The sequence below is a fragment of the Sminthopsis crassicaudata genome, chromosome 3, assembly GCF_048593235.1.
Source record: "Sminthopsis crassicaudata isolate SCR6 chromosome 3, ASM4859323v1, whole genome shotgun sequence".
Classification (NCBI taxonomy): domain Eukaryota; kingdom Metazoa; phylum Chordata; class Mammalia; order Dasyuromorphia; family Dasyuridae; genus Sminthopsis; species Sminthopsis crassicaudata.
In genome coordinates this window covers 299,079,202-299,095,308 of record NC_133619.1, presented here as the reverse complement: position 1 = coordinate 299,095,308, position 16,107 = coordinate 299,079,202, and the positions used below count along the sequence as shown (strand labels likewise).

The window sequence follows — 16,107 nt, the reverse complement described above, 5'->3', positions numbered from 1 at the left end:
TACAATGTCTGAAAAAAACATATAAGATTCTTTGCAAGTCATAAAGTACTATATAAATGCTATTATCATGTGTGAGAAAGAGCAAAAATGGACAGTCTGACTAGACTTTTGAATACATGATAAGGAATAATATAAAACAAGTCTAGAAAGATAGGTTGGAATTAGGTTGTGAAGGATTTAAATGACAAGTTGTATTGATATGCAAGGAGCAATATGGTAAAGGCATGTACTTTGGAAAAATCAATTTGGTAGATGGGTAGAATACAGATTGAAGAAGAAAAAGGCTTGAGAGAGGGAAATCAATTAAAAGGCTATTACAATAGTCCAGGAGAGATGTGATTAATCTTTACTAAGGTGGGTGGTATCTCTGAATAGAGAGAGGGGACAAATGTGGCAGATATTACAAAAGCAGAATCAGTAAGATTTGGTGACTGATGGATATATGGGATTAGGGAGGGTGTAATGTCAGAGATAACTTGAGACTGAAAACCTAGATGACTAAAAGAATGATAGCACCTTTTTAATAGATATCAAGAAGCTCAAAAGTAAGGGTAGATTGAAAGGACTAGGGAATGGGGAGTGGAGATGAGTTCTCTTTTGGATATATTGAGTGAGATATCTAAGGGACATTCAATTTGAGATGTCCAATAGGCAATAGGTGATGTGAGGATGGAGCTGAGAAGAAAAAATGAGATCTGGGAATCAAGTGCCTAGAGATGTTAATTAAAACCATAATAGCTGATGAGGTCACCAAGCAGATTTGAGAACTCAACACTTTAACTGAATGATATTTCAGCAATTAACCAATTATAAAAATTTTCCTATGGGAAAATGCACTTGAACTGGAATTTTCAAGAATAAAAACAATTTAATTAAACAAGCAATAATTAAGTACCTACTATGTTTAAGATACACTAGGCAATTGGGGAATACAAAACCAAAATGAAATAGCTCAGTCCATATGAAGCTTTCACTGGGAAAGGGGAAGAAAGGAATAATAAAATAAATAGATTTAAATAGAGAAAGGAAAAAGCAATAGCATCTTGAGATGGGGGGACAAAATCAGGCAAAGGATGATATGTCTGACTAATACTGAATGTTGAACAAAGTCAACAACTTAGGGGTACAGGTGTATTTTTATTATTTGCTGCTGATTAAAGGTAAGAGTTTCAGAAGAAAAAGAGATATAGGAAATACACAGTTAATTAAAAGGATATCTGAAAAGTGAAGTTTAATTTATGGGTTATAATATGAAATACAGGAATGGTAAAAATTTGGTCAAGGATGGAATAAACGAAATAAGATTTATAAAAAAATGCATTTGTCTAGAGACACGCAAACCTGATCAATAGTCTTTTAAATAAAAACGAAGAAGAGAAAAAAACTTTCCACACATATCAGTCAAGTAATATTCATTAAGAACCTACAATATGCCAGGCAATATGGTATGAGCACATTCAAAAGAGAAACATCTTTTAAGCCATCAATCACAAAGAATGGTAAATATAACATAGGAAAAATAGCTAAGTGAACAAATATTTATTAAGTGCTTAAGAGCTAGGGATACAAAGAAAGGCAAAAAAAAAAAAAAAAAAAAAAAAAAAAAGTTGATTTCTGCTCTAAAGAGAGCTAGCTCCCAGTCTAATAAAGTAAACAAACTAGATGGAGCTAGGTGATACAGTGGATAGAATGCTGGATCTAAAGTGAGATTCCTGAATTAAAATTCTGCTTCAAACATTAATCTGTCTCCTTAGTTTCCTAACCTCATGATAATAACAGCACCTGCCACTAATGTTGTTGTGAAGCTAAAATGAGATTATTTGTAAAGAGCTTTGTAAACATTAAAGCACTAGCAATTAATATTAGTACAAATAAGATACATTCAGAATACATTAAGAGATAATCTCAGGTGCAGACACTAGCATTAAGGAAGTCTGGAAAAGGGTTCCTGAAGAAGATAGGATTTTTAATTGAGACTTGAATGAATTGAGGGAATAATACTGAATGCTGAACAATTTAAGGGCACAAGGCATGCTAGGAAATGGAGATGAGGAAGAAATTCACAGGCATAAGAAACAACTAGTGAAAATGTGGATTCAGGAGATGGGAATGACATAAAAAGTGAGGGGGAGCAAAGTCAGTGAAATCTCAATTTGAGATTTGCACTGGTAGATGTAAGTTTCCTCAACTAACCTGGGAGCCTTCTAAACTAACGAAAACCACACTAACAAAACAAAGCAAAAACTACTGAGATCTAGGCAGGAGGAGAAAATGATGAGTTTTAGGGGGGAAAAAGATAAGCTGAAAGGAGGTAACAAAGAACAGTGATGTGAAAGAAACAACTCAGGTATCTGCTGGAACATTCCATTAAAAGCAAAGCAGCTGATAAATTCTTGACTTCTCTTAATGATGAAAATGTACTTCTTCCAACAGCAGAGGAAATGATGGAGTGGAACCTTTAGATAAGATTCTGATTAATTAAAAAGAACAGTCTGATAAAGAAAATTTTTTACAAAACCCCGGAAGGAAGTGACCATAAATCTCACAGAACATATTCTGACTCTATCTACCTGCCTCCAAGAGTCTTTAAAGAACCTATGGATATGATTGCTGAACAATTACTGTCAGAAATCTTTGAAGAAACATGGATAAAAGGAGAAATGCTGCTCATCTGAAGATACACAAAACCATATGTAACACTTGTCTAAAAAACAGAGGAAGAGGGTAGGACATTTTAATTACAGGTCAGTAAAATTGACTTTGCTTTTTGGCATATGTTTAGAGCATATTTAAAGGGATGGTTTGAAAATACTTCGAAAGGTCAGTAGTATTCATTTAGAGCTGGAACAGACCATATAGGGAGTTGAATGAGATGGCTTCTACAATGCCTTCCAGCTTAATTTTTTTTTTTAATTTTAATTTTTTGTGAGGCAATTGGGACTAAGTGACTTGATCAAAGCCACACAGACAGTAAAATCAATTTGATTTGAACTCAGGTCCTCCTGACTTGAGGGCTGATGCACTCTCCACTCAGCTATCTAAGCTATGCTCCTCTCCCCTCTTCCACCCCCCTCCAGCTTTAAATGTACACGTTCCATAGGACTCTATAAAACTCACAATGTATTTGTAAACAAGGTGGAGGGATGAGAGCTACTTAATACATAGGAATCTAAGAATGGTAATTAATGAAGCACAATATCTGAGTTAGGAATCTCAGCAGCCATATGGTTCAACATATTAACATACCCAACAAGTAGCCTTTTGGCATCCATCTAAAGACCTCCAAGGCTGAGAAATTCACCACCTCTAAACACAATTCATTCCACTTTTGGATAGCTTTGGATAAACTTCCTGACAGCAAGCTTAAATTTGCTTCTTTGCAGCTTTTCTTTATGGCTCCTTGTTTAGCCTTCTGGGCTAAACAACAGGGCTAATCCTTCCTTAAAATTAAAGACCTTCAAATACTTACTAACAAGTAACATCTTTGCTTCTCCACACTTCTCCAATTCCTTCAACCTATACTGTATGTCATGGATTCAAATGTTCAGCCAATTCCCAATTGATGTGTACTCTCTTAGTTCTATTTAATGTATGTTAAAATTAGGATATGATAGTAATTTTCTGAGAATAATTCCAAAATATTTTTTAAATGACTATAACAATTCACAGCTCTCCATGAACAATTTATTATTATTATTGATGTACCTGTTTTTCCAATGCTTATTTTCTTCCCTCCCCCAACTTTGCCAATCCAATAGAAACAAAATACAACCTCAGTTGCTTTATTTCCCTACTTATTAGTGATTTGGAGCATTTCCCCCTTATAATTATAGACAGATTGGATTTCTTCTGAAAACTGCCTATTCATATTCTTTAATCAATTATTATTTAGAATGGTATGACTTATTCTTGATTGTCCATGGCATTTCTTTATAATCACTACTTTCTTTTTGAGATGTTCGCCAATCATCTTTTTAAAGATTTGTTCTAAAAATTTTTCAGGAATGGAAATCACACTCAATGGCTTATAGTTTACAGATTTGTTCATCTTCCCTCTTTTTTTTTTTTTAAGTGGGGTATTTGCCCTTTTCCAATCTTGCGTTACCAACCTCATTTTCCATGATCTTTAAATATTACTGTAGCTCAGAAATCATATCCACTAATTTCTTCAGCACCTAAGAATGTAGTTTATTCAGGTGACCTGAATTCATGAAGGGCAGCTAATTTCCTTATTTATCTTGGGTATCAATTTCATGTTACTCATTTTTGTTCTGTCATTTCCAGTGCAAAGGTCATTCTAAACAGAGAAAACAAGCAAAACAAGCACTGGACATTTCTGACTTCTCTATTGTCAGTTACCATTATCCCATCCAGACCAAGCAAGGGTTGGAATCCCCTTTTTTCTTCTGCCATGACTAACTCTTTTCTTTCCCCCTATTTGTTGTTGTTAGGTTTCTGTAAGAAACCTTAGTTCATTCTGAACTTCGGTATTCCTCATACTATTTTTATTGCTAGTTACTTGACCTTGCTTCCATCTTTTATATATTTCTTCTTAAAAATCTAAATAAACTGGTGAATTGGCTATTTATCCATATAGATCTTGAGATAAATCTTATTCTTTTCTTCTCATAGAAATAGTTTTCCTTTGCCTTGAGAATTTTATTTTTTTCAGCATCAGAAGACAACCAGAAAGGCAGAAAGTGGCCATGTTATAAGGATTTTCCAGAGGGCTATTGCTATAGTCCAGGCATGACATGATGAAATTATACACTGCATAGTGGTAGTGTCAGAGGAGAGAAAGGGAATATATGTGGGAGATATTACAAAGATCAAATTGATAGATAGAACTTGACAAGAGAGAGGTTGGGGAGAGGAAAGAATAAGGAACATATAACACCTAATCTTTAAGCCTAGATGACTGGAAAAAGTGGTATCTTGGACAAACAAGGTAGGTTTTTTTTGGGGGGGGGAGGGAAGAGGTGGAAGAAATCAAGTTCAGTTTTGAACATATAGAGTTAAGATATTTACAAGACACTTAGTTTGAGATGTCCAACAGTCAATGGGATGTGCAAGACTAGAGTTAGGGGAAAAGGTTAGAAACTGGACAAATAATCTGGATGTTATCTATATGGAGATGATAACTGAATTCATGGAAGGCTGTTGAGATCACCAAATGAAACAGCATATTGAAAGAAAAGAATGCGGGACAAAGCCTTAAAGAATATTTAGTTTATGGGGGTAACCTACAAGAAGATCCAGAAAGGGTGGCTGAGGAAAGAGCAGTCAGACAGGTAAGAGAACCAGGAAAAAGTAATGTCACAAAAACCTAGAGAATAAAATATCAAGAAGGAGATGGTGATCGACAATGTCACGACTTCAGAGAGGTCAAAAAGGATAAAGATTAATGCCATTAGCAATTAAGAGACCACTGGTAACTTTGGAAAGAACAATTCAGAGAGAACAATGTGAATGGAAGGCTGAAATCTAGATTGTGGAGTTAGAGTGAGAAGAAAGAAGTGGAGGCACTGATGATAGGGTTTTTTGGGGGGCTTTTGGTGTTGTTGTTTTTTTTTTTTTTGAATTTATGAGGAATGAAATGAGGAAAAGATGTAAAATAACAGTTTGTATGAGGATTTTTGGAGAATGAGGGGGAGACAAATATTTTTATATATGGCACGGAAGCAGTCAGTAGAAAAAGAGTGGGAATGAGAGGAGCAACCTGCCAGAAAAGGCAGGATTAAATGGAATTTCTTGGGGATGCAGAAAGATTTGCTACAGCAAGAATTACCCCTTCTTGTGACATAGAGGTAAAAGAGATACTGAATGATACAAGATGAAAAGGGAAGAAGAGGGAGTTCTTGATGAATGGACTTAAATTTTTCAGTGAAATATGAGTTAAGGTCTCAAATAAGAGAGAGGGAAGAAGAGCTATCAGAGAATTTAGGAATGATAGGTTTCAAAAGGTACTGTGCTAAGTAGGAAAGTGAGTTAATTAGGGAGGTATGAAAGGATTGCCATGCTGCATTGAGGACTCAGCCAATCATATAACAAATCTGTAGTGGATTTAGTCAACATAGGCTCATGATTTTTTTCTTCCTTGAGTGGAGAAGTGCTTTATACATTAGCACTTGAGTAGGAGTGAAGGCAGCAGACACATTGGGGGCAAGGGATTTGAGATAAGAGATGAGTATAATTGAAATGGTTCACCAAAAGGTCAGAAGGGGGAATGGAGGAGAGTGTGTAGCCTGTCTAGGAGAAATGGCCTGGAAAAGAATTGAGGATTAGATATGGTCTGGCATAAAGATGAAATGACAAAAGATTATGACAATAAAAGGAATTCCTGAGATAACAAAATTAATTAAAAATTATTGGAGAGGTGTGAATTATATGCATTGAATTTCAGACAAGTAGAGAGGTTGTCTATTAATCACAATTTCAATTTTACACTGATTTTACAAAATTATCTGTTATAAAAATCAAATATATAAACAGACTATCCTAAACATATTTTCTATAGAAAATGAAAACCTTACATTTATAATCTGTTGTGTAGTCGAAGGCAAATCTCTTCAATTATCCAGAGCTTAGCTTTATCATATGTAAAATAAAGTGACTAATCTACATTAGGGGTTTCCATCTGGAGGACACCAAACTTGTCAAAGGTATATAAGTAATATTTAGGTTTTTTTCCCTAATAAAAATATTCCAAAAATAGTAGTGCTTCTGAAAACATCTTTAGAGAGAATAATGAAGGAAAAAGATTGAAAAAGGAAAATTAATCCATTGATTTGAAAAATTTGAGATAGGTGAATGAATAACTCATGACGAAAATAAAATAAATTAGGTTCGAAAAATAAATCAATGACAATAATCAATGAAAGATGCACCATTAATCTCCACAAAAACCAGAAACTCAAAACTAATTTTCAATCAACTAAGTTGCAAAATTTTTGATATACTGCTGAAGAAGCATTTACTATTTTCATTTACAGACTTTAATCCTTTTTTAAAATCACAATTCATTTCTATGAACCAGAATCCTCAATCCCATTCTCAATCAAATCCAAAGCAAGAAACTGAATTTGATATATGGGTTATCTCTTTCAAAAACTTGAGGACAGAGACAGAGAAACTGAGCCAGTGATTTCATTAAAGTTCTAAATTAGGAATTTCCTCTACCAATTAAGTTGCACCTGGCCTAGGGTCATAAGAGAGGTTAAAGGATATGCCCAGAGTCATAATACTAATACGTCTCCAAAGTAAGATTTAAACTTTATTTTCCTGGCTTCAAGGTCATTTCTCTATACTTTATACCATACTCTTCAAAACTGCAACTCAGAAGTAGTTGACAAAAAAACAGAAACAAAGACCTCACTAATTAGAATACTCTGATAAACATTAAACAATTTATTACAAAGAAATTTTGTATCTAATAAAAATTCTTTGTGAAAAATCAATTTTTTACATTATATGTAAATATGCATGGTAAACTCAAGAATTAATTTCCTTTCATACTAAGCAAAGGGTAAAGCAAAGAGATATGGAGCCCAAAAAATTGTTGGAGAGAGTGTGAGGTCCTTCAGATCTTTCTGTTTGCAAATGACATTGTGTTGATTGCATTAAGCCCCAGGTCATCACAGGGCCTCCTTCAGAAAGTCAAAATAATTCAAAACTGGCAAGATCAACAACCCAAACAAACAAAAAAACTAAAGAGATGAAAATTGCTTACAAGTACACTTGGAAGATCAGTTCTTTGAGTTAGCATATCAAAACACACATCTTAGGCAAACACTGCCAAAGGTCAGTAAATTTGACCCAGAAATTAATAGGATGAGATTGGATTACCTTTAGGAAATTTAGTTCTAATAAACCCAAATTTATCTCAATTGCAAATATTTTTCATGCTTTAAACATATTCTCCATATGATTCATCTTAGAATACTACAACCTCCAAAAATCATTACCTTCCAAAATCCACTATTTTTCCTAAACTTTACTGTTTCTGTTTAGGGGACCACCTTCTTTCAAATTACTTAGATTTACAATCTAGAAATTATCTTCAATTTTTTTTCTCTCCTTCAGTACTCATCCAATCAGTTGCCAAAAATTGTTAAATTTCTCTTCCAGGTTCTGTTCTTAAAGTCTAGATTTCAAAACTATGCTTATGCAGCTGTCTTATCCAGAAACTTCCCTGGGCTATTGGCATCTATTTTTCTTGGAACATCCAACAAACGTGGGGTCTTTCTTTAAGACCTGCTCCATTCTCTCACAAGTGAATTCCTACCAGGGTACTTCATTTTGTGCAATGGTCCAGGTAAACCTTTATTCCCTTCCTGGAACTACTGCAAACTTTTAGATATCAAATCCCAGCCCTTCACCCTTTTAGTTCCCCCTTTTGTGGACTGACTTCCCCAATTAGAACATAAGTTTCCTGGGGGAAAGAACAATCTTTCTTTTTGTTTGTATTTTTGTTCACAGAACTTAGTGTAGTAATTTTAAGCACTTAATACTTTTTTTCCCCTTCCCCCTCTACCTCCATAATATATTTCACATTTATCTTCTCTGTACTCACAAAACCATTACTCTAGTTCAGACCCTCATCTCCTCTTCTGGATTACAGTAACAGTCACCTCTAACTGGTCTCACCAGTGCACCCTCAGCTGAGAAATTGATATTCTTAAAGCATATTTGAACATAAACTTTCTTGCTTAAAAACAAAACAAAACAAAAAAACCCTCCAGTAGGTCCTTTTTATCTCTAGGATAAAAATATAAACTCTTTTGTTATATGGTTTAAGCCTACTTTTCCAGGTTAAATTCAGGTGCTACTTCTCCCAGTAGGTATATAATGATCCTCAAGTACCTAAGACCAAAAAGCTATTTTGAATATTTTTATATTTCATTTTCTGAGTTTACACTGTTTCACAAAATAGGGCAAATTTAGTTCATTTTTTGCCTTTGAATAACCAGTGCCTCGTGCTAAATAAATAGGTGATGTTTGTTTGCTTGTTTGAGGCAAAGAATATATCACTGAAGAGGTATATAGTGGTTGCAAAGAGGTTGCAACATATTTCCAAATGATGATTTAAACGAAAGAAGTGGACTTAACGGATATTAGGGAGGAAATGCATCTATCAAGAAAAAACAGGGCAGTCATGTATTGAAAATGAAACATAACAAATGAATAGTCTGGATACCATTCTGGAACTTATGGAATATAAAGGCTTAGAAGAAGGGTTTCAGGACACTGGAGAAATCTCCTGTCATATTTACCTTTGGAAGAATATGATTATTCTTAAATCCTCAAAGAGATGTTCATTTTATATAATAATTCAATGAATTTGTCACCTCTAATCATTATAAACCATTTTGGAAGTAATTTTTTCCAGTATGTACTAAATAATCTTATTTTCTATTTATTAATGCTAAATAGTACTTTCTTTACTTCCCATGTTTGACTTGTGAAAGTTTTAACAATAAACATACTTTGTCTCCAGCACAAATACCACTGGGTGTCTCAGGTAGGAATTAATATATGCTGGGCTGAATAATAAAACCTTTCTCTTGGTTTAAAAAAACCACTGCATTTTGTTATTGTATCTTCACTATATAAAGTGTGTGTGTGTGTGTGTGTGTGTGTGTGTGTGTGTGTGTGTGTGTGTGTGTGTGTGTGTGTGTGTGTGTGTGTGTGTGTGTGTGTGTAATAGGTTGCTAACATTTGGTCCTTTATTTTCCAAAATGAATGTACAGAGTATATGGAGGAGAAAAGTATTACAACTGAATGAAAATCCTTGTACCCATGAGTCCAACTCTGCATCAGAATAAATATACCTGAAAATCACTGGATGTCCAGATGAAAACCATAATGAAAAACCTAATGATAAATCAAGCACTAAACACTGGCTTTATCATAAAGAAAGCCATCACACTGTAATAATAAGAGCTAATATTTATATGGTGGTTTATGGTTACAAATTTTTGAGTTAGGTAAAATGGTTTATTATACATATTTTTTTAAAGGAAAAAACTCAAACTTAAAGAGCTCAAGTGGCAAGGATGGGAGGTTTTTTCTAAAGGTTTATCACTCTCTCTCCTATATATCATGCTCTAATCTAAATAGTGAGTGGCTGACCTAGTTTTTAACTTCTGAGAATTTATGAGATTAAATATTTAAAGCCCAACCTCTAATATTAAAAACTTGTGGAAGAATTTCAAGAAAAAATTATTTTTAAAGCAATACGGAATGATCCTATGTGCCTACTTTTAGAAAACATGACAATAACTAAATTAAACCAAGTGTTTAACTTTTCAATAGATTTTTCGCATAAATCCTTCAGGAAAAGTCAAGATTTCTGAAAAATTCCAAATCTCTATCAAGAGTTTACTAGAAATAAGATAAAATTAGCATTTAACACATATTTGAAAATTTTAAATGAAGCTTTTATGACTGAAATCATCATATCTAGATCACACAGGGATTGAGTTTGTTAATGTTAGTTTACATACACCTAAAAACAAAGTTCTATATAATTTTTTTTTCAAAAACTGACATTGCAGCTAAGCAGATTGCCTGTCCTTGAACAATTTAATGACACACAATTCTGTAAAAACCAGGCAAATAGTAAAAGGTCTTCTTGAAAATATATTTTTTGTATGGGATTGCCTGTCATCAAGGGGAGGGAGTAGAGGGAGGGAGGGGATAATTTGGAAAAAATGAATACAAGAGATAATCTTATAAAAAAATTACTAATGCATATATACTGTGAAAAATTATAAATAAAAATTTTAAAAAATAAAATAAATTTTTCATAATACTTGTTAAGAGATAAGGATATCAGATTTAAAATGGCTTAAGTGATCATGTATTTTTAAAACACTGCCAAAATTACTCATACTTTATAAATTCTATTTAAGATTAATACTGTAGCCAATCCTTAAGACCTCTCTTTTCTAGGTGAAAGTGTGATTCAAGTCATAAAATGTGCTCAAAGTCAGTATTATTAAAACAAGACTTGTTTTTGAGCAAACAAGTGTGCAATGAATATTTTATAGCAATGGAAATAACTGGGGGGGAAACCAGACACGGAAATTATGCTAGTATCTATTCCCTTCCCCCCTTCACAAACCGAAGAATACAAATGTCCCATTCGGGATTAAATTCAACTACGGTTGGTCACCCTGACGTAACCTGTAACCCAACACGTCCCTCTTACTGCGGAGATCGGCATTGACCAAAACTGCTGCTACACCAAGCACATCACTTACACATCCCCCCGCATTTCAGTCATGCTTTCTAGAAATGGGGTCAGTCAGTAACTACTACACATGCACAATCCCATAATCTCCCAAAGTCAGCAGCACGTATAAAAGACCAGAGAAGCAGCAGCAGCAAAGAGCGGATGAGCAGTGACGCCTCGCTATCCGGAACTAGGAACCCGCTCACTCATAAGTGATAATATAATGGCTCAGAACTCTCCTCGTTCCCACTATTCTAGCTACTGCAGAGCTGATCCCGGGACAGCGACAGCAAACGGGCGAGAAACGTAAGTAGTAGGCTGCAGACAAGGACACGGACCAAAAAGTGCATGCACAGGAAAACTGAATGACGGTCACTTGATCCCATGGTGGGAAAGCAGAATTTACTTCATCGCAGATGCAGTTTCTATACAAATATCATTCATATCTCCACCACTACCCAGCACTTTCCACCCGAAAGCGACAGGAAACTGGTTAAACTCAAAAGGGCCAGGGAACTCCAGGTCAAAGATCTGAGAAACTGATGCAAGGAGTGGGGGCGGGGTAGCCCAAAAAGAATACAAGAGCCCTTAAGAGTCAACTTTCTCCTTTGCAGCACAAGTCACCAATGCGGCAAGAGGCGAAAATCTTCTCAGCAGCTTTCTCCGGCACCTGGCCAGAGGAAACCCTGCGGGGCACAAAGCCGAGGGGCAATCGGAACAAAAGCCTTTCCCCTGCAAATAGCCCTCTTTTCTACGCTGCCACCAGTCCCCTACCCGCAACTACTCCCCACCAAAAAACCCAACTCCGGCAAAAAGCTCAGACGTCCCGGGGAATCCAGTGCACCCAGCCAGGGTCAAACTTCCCAACTCCAGGTCGGAGCTCCGCTCACCCACTCTTCCCCATTCTTAAGACTAGATGAATTTAAATGCACCCCTACTCCGGTACCTTTAAACCATCGGATGGAAAGAAACATCCCCCCAAAATTCCAATCCTGCATAGCTACCTCAAACAAAAATAACTATCCCATCCTGAAATGAGGTGAGGAGGCGGGAGGGGGGGGAGAGGAGAAATTAACACACACACACTCACACGTACAATACACATACACACCCACAAAACAAGTAACCCAACCCGGAATCTCGGACGGGAGAGGAAGGAAGAGCGACTTTGCGGACACTCGGGGGAGGGAGCTAAGGGAAAGGAGCCGGAGGCGCCGGCAAGAGGAGAGGGAAAAGGGAAGGGGCTGGAAGCGGAGGGGCTTCCCCGCCCCCCGCCCGGGGGCAGCCCCCTACTCACTTCAGCGCTGTCGCTCGCGTTCTCCACAGCCATCTTCTGCCACGGGTCCGCCAGCTGCGCCAGCGGCATCTTCCCCCCGGACCCGCAGCCGCCGGCACCTTCTCCTCCTCCTCCTCTCCCGCCTCCTCCTTCTCGGGGAATCCTGCTCCGGCGCCTGAGCCCCACAGCCCCGGCGCGCGGCGGCCGCGGGACCCCAGGGGGGAGGCACGGGGGCCGACACCCCCTCCAAACGCCGCACTCTCCCGGCAAGGCGCCCGCACAGGCGGGCGGCGAGACAGTGGCCGCAGCCGCTGTCTGTGCGGATCGCTCCTTCTTCTTTTCCTCCTCCTCCTTCTAACGCTACCGCCGCCGACTATGCTGCTGCTGCTCCTCCTTCTCCTCCTCCTCCACCTCCTTCTCCTCCTCCTCCCGGCCCCGATCCCTTTCCCTGCGCCGCCGCCGCCGCCGCCGCCGCCACCGCCGCCGCCGCCGCCGCCGCCACTCGCTCCCCCACTTCCGCTCACAACATGGCGCCTAAACGATACCTGTCCCTCAGAGCGAGGCTCGGGCCGCCGTGCGCAGCCCCCTGAAAAGGCGGGGCCTTGGAGGCCACGCCCTCTGGTTCCGCCTCTTTGCCCCTTTCCCTCCCCCTCCCCCCCGTCTTCCTCCTTCCCCTTCTCTTCTTGGCCTCTCCCAACCCTAGGGCGGGGTGAGACTAAGGGAAACCAAGTGGGTGTTGCGCGAGTGGGATGGATAGGAAAAGGAGGAAGGGGCAAATGCTTCTAAACCGGAAGGTGTGGGAGACCGGGAAACCCTCTTACTGTAAGAGCAGGGTGTAGCGTACGGGAGAATGACATTATCCCGGAGGTTTTGGTCGCCCCTCTAAGGCGGGAGGAAATCCCGGGGCAGTTTGTCACTTTTGTCCGTCTGCCTCCTCCGGGACCGCGTCTCGCAGAAGAGGCGCTGTACAGGCTGACCAACCCTGTGCAAGTGACCTTGACCCCACAGCATAAGAAAAACCTCTGGCTACGTTTTTCATGATAAAACAAACTATTACTGTGTGTGGTGTACACAGCACGGAAGAATAATCAGAGCATCCCATTCTCCGTACAGTTCCAAATGCCGAGCATCTGCCCCATCCCCTGGTTTCTAGAGAGGCCTCCGAGAAGGATGTTTTGGGGGTCTCTTGAGGTCCTAGCTTTTTCAGGTTTTTCTTAAAAGAATTTACTCTTCCCAAAGCGAAATTTCCGAAATTCGAAATTTAGACAGCCAGCCTGAACCCTTCTGGTCCACAAGGACTCAGGTTTGAGCCCCCGTCTCTCATAACCCCCACAGCATCCTCCCCAACCCGACATTCCTCCGATTTTTTGCAGCCCAAGGCTTACTACTTTGGTCGGCGTTACAGAAGAGGGTGATATTCTTCCACGAAGGCGGAAAGCACGAGATGAATTGATCCTGCCACCCTCCAAAGAAGTCGGCATAGGGAGTTATTAAAAATATCTTGTAGGCAGAAAGAATGGGGCTCCTATCATTCCGCTGATTTAAAATAAAAGATGAGATTAGAAAGTAGGTCTGGTTGGGGGCGGAGTAAATGGGAGTGAGTGATACTGGAGAGGACAGAGAGGGTCTGACTCCCCCTTCTGCCATAAAGAGGAAGGACCACATTGTAACTAATCGAATACTACTAGAAATGTTCTCTCAAAAGCATTCAAAATAATAATAAAAAAATCTGAAATGCCAGGGTTGGAAGAAGTCCTATCACATATAAATGAATCACGTGTAATTACCTAGTTCAGTTCAGGGTATAGAAACTTTCAAATTTTTCCCACAGATGTGTATAAAGGTAACACTACCTATACAATGAAAGGCAACGGAAGTTACAAACTATCCTTTAAGGAGGAAAAAATGTTTGAAAGAACAAGCCACAGTTGCAGTCTATCCATTTATTTCTCTGGTGCCATTGTTTTCAATAAAATCACCTCAGTTCCTTCCCAAGCAAAACTCCCTTTTTCCCCACCCACGCACTATGCCAGAAGCCATTTCATATATTAGGTTAGTCCTTTGTCGGCTTGGGGGGTAGGGGGATGTTCCCTTTCACTTAACACAAAAGAATCAATCTGCTTTTTGGCTTCGAATACCAGACAAGCTAAAACTTTCTTTCTAAAGCAGGTAAGAGTTTAATTAGAGTTTGCTAACAGGTGTCGAGCATTACTAAGATGGTTTCAGAATAAACGAAGAGAAGCACCATTTTCAGCGTTCCTAGGAAAACTGGCTCCTAACTGGTTAGTCTCGAGGATATAAAGCAAACCAGTACTCGAGGTACTTCATGAACTACGGATTTTCTTTTTCTTCCTTCATCCTTAATCGGTATTAGATGTTTATTATCTTCTTTCCATTCTCTCCACCACCCTCCCCCAACTTCATCAGTCCTCAGCTCACGCTATAATTATGTGGTCACAACTGCAAGATCGAGATAAGCAAGCCCTTTGGCCACCAGCCTGTAGCTGACCCGACTACAAAGCAACCACTCAACTTTTGGAAGCTTTAAAAGTTTTTTATTTGCTCTTTCCTTGACAACACTGCAAAATTGACTAGAGGCAGATAGTGGCCTATACCTGTATCTTACCTTAATATCTAAAAGATATAATTAGTACAAGTAGTTTTGTGTATATTAGTACCACCGTCCTCCCTTGTCTTTTTCCTTTTCCATCCATACTGATCTGGATAGTTGGGGCAGAGTAAAGATGAATGTTAAATAGAAGTGCTGGACTGGAGTTAGAAAGACCAAGGTCAAAGACTTTCTCAGATACTTATTAACTGGATAAATGATGCTGAACAAATCACTTAGCTTTTTGGTGGTCTCAGTTTCCTTCTCTGCAAAATGAAGGGGAGGACTGGACTCTGCCCTCTAAGGTCCCCTCTGACCCCATGATCTCTGAATTTCATATGCTTAGTACATCTTTATTTATTCTAAACAAGATCCTTTCCACAGATCAACCAGTTCTTCTTGTATCCACCAAATAAATAAATAAAGGGAAGTGTGGGACAGAAAAATATTGGATATAATATCTAATATAGAAGGCAGCATATTATAGTGGGTAGAAATCCCACCTTAGGCAAAGTGAAGAAGATTTGGGTTTAAGTATCACTTCTGACACATACTGGCTGGGTTATTCTCTGCAGCTCATTTATTCTCTCAGTGATCCTCTAAGATTTCTGTAAGACTATAAATTGCAGAGCAGTTGTTCTTCTCTATTAGTAGGGAGGGATTCCTCACTGGAAACTCCCCCTTACATCTATCAAATCACAGGTGTGATTCTCTCCCATCTCCCTCAATCTGTTCATGTATTGTATCTTTGGGTAAATTATTCCACTTTTCTAGTTGTTTCCTCAAGTGTAAAAAAAAAAAAAAAGCTATTGGACTAGACAATCTCTAAGTCTACACTGAATTCTATGTTTTTATAATGCTATGATTACAGTGGCTTATAGAATAAATGAAAGAAAGCAATTTGAATTTATTTGTTATAGTAAATCATCCTTGTGTGATAATTAAGTCATGCAGAAGGTTGAGGACAAACAGATTGAGATGACATGT

The 16,107-nt window shown here is 38.3% G+C and overlaps 1 protein-coding gene across 5 annotated transcripts in view; it reads right to left on the bottom strand.

The window, feature by feature from the left end:
* Positions 1-14,048, bottom strand: part of RPS6KA3 (ribosomal protein S6 kinase A3) — a 91,164-nt gene extending 77,116 nt beyond the window's left edge. For 2 of the 5 annotated variants that reach the window (XM_074300937.1, XM_074300938.1), the window contains exon 1: positions 13,898-14,048. In XM_074300937.1, coding sequence (XP_074157038.1) covers positions 13,898-13,993 — 96 coding nt within the window. In that variant the 5' untranslated portion in view covers positions 13,994-14,048. Of the gene's footprint in view, positions 1-11,264; positions 11,424-12,533; positions 12,838-13,897 lie in introns of those variants that run through there. The other 3 variants (XM_074300939.1, XM_074300940.1, XM_074300941.1) reach the window with 2 other exon arrangements.
* Between the last annotated feature and the right edge of the window lie 2,059 nt (positions 14,049-16,107).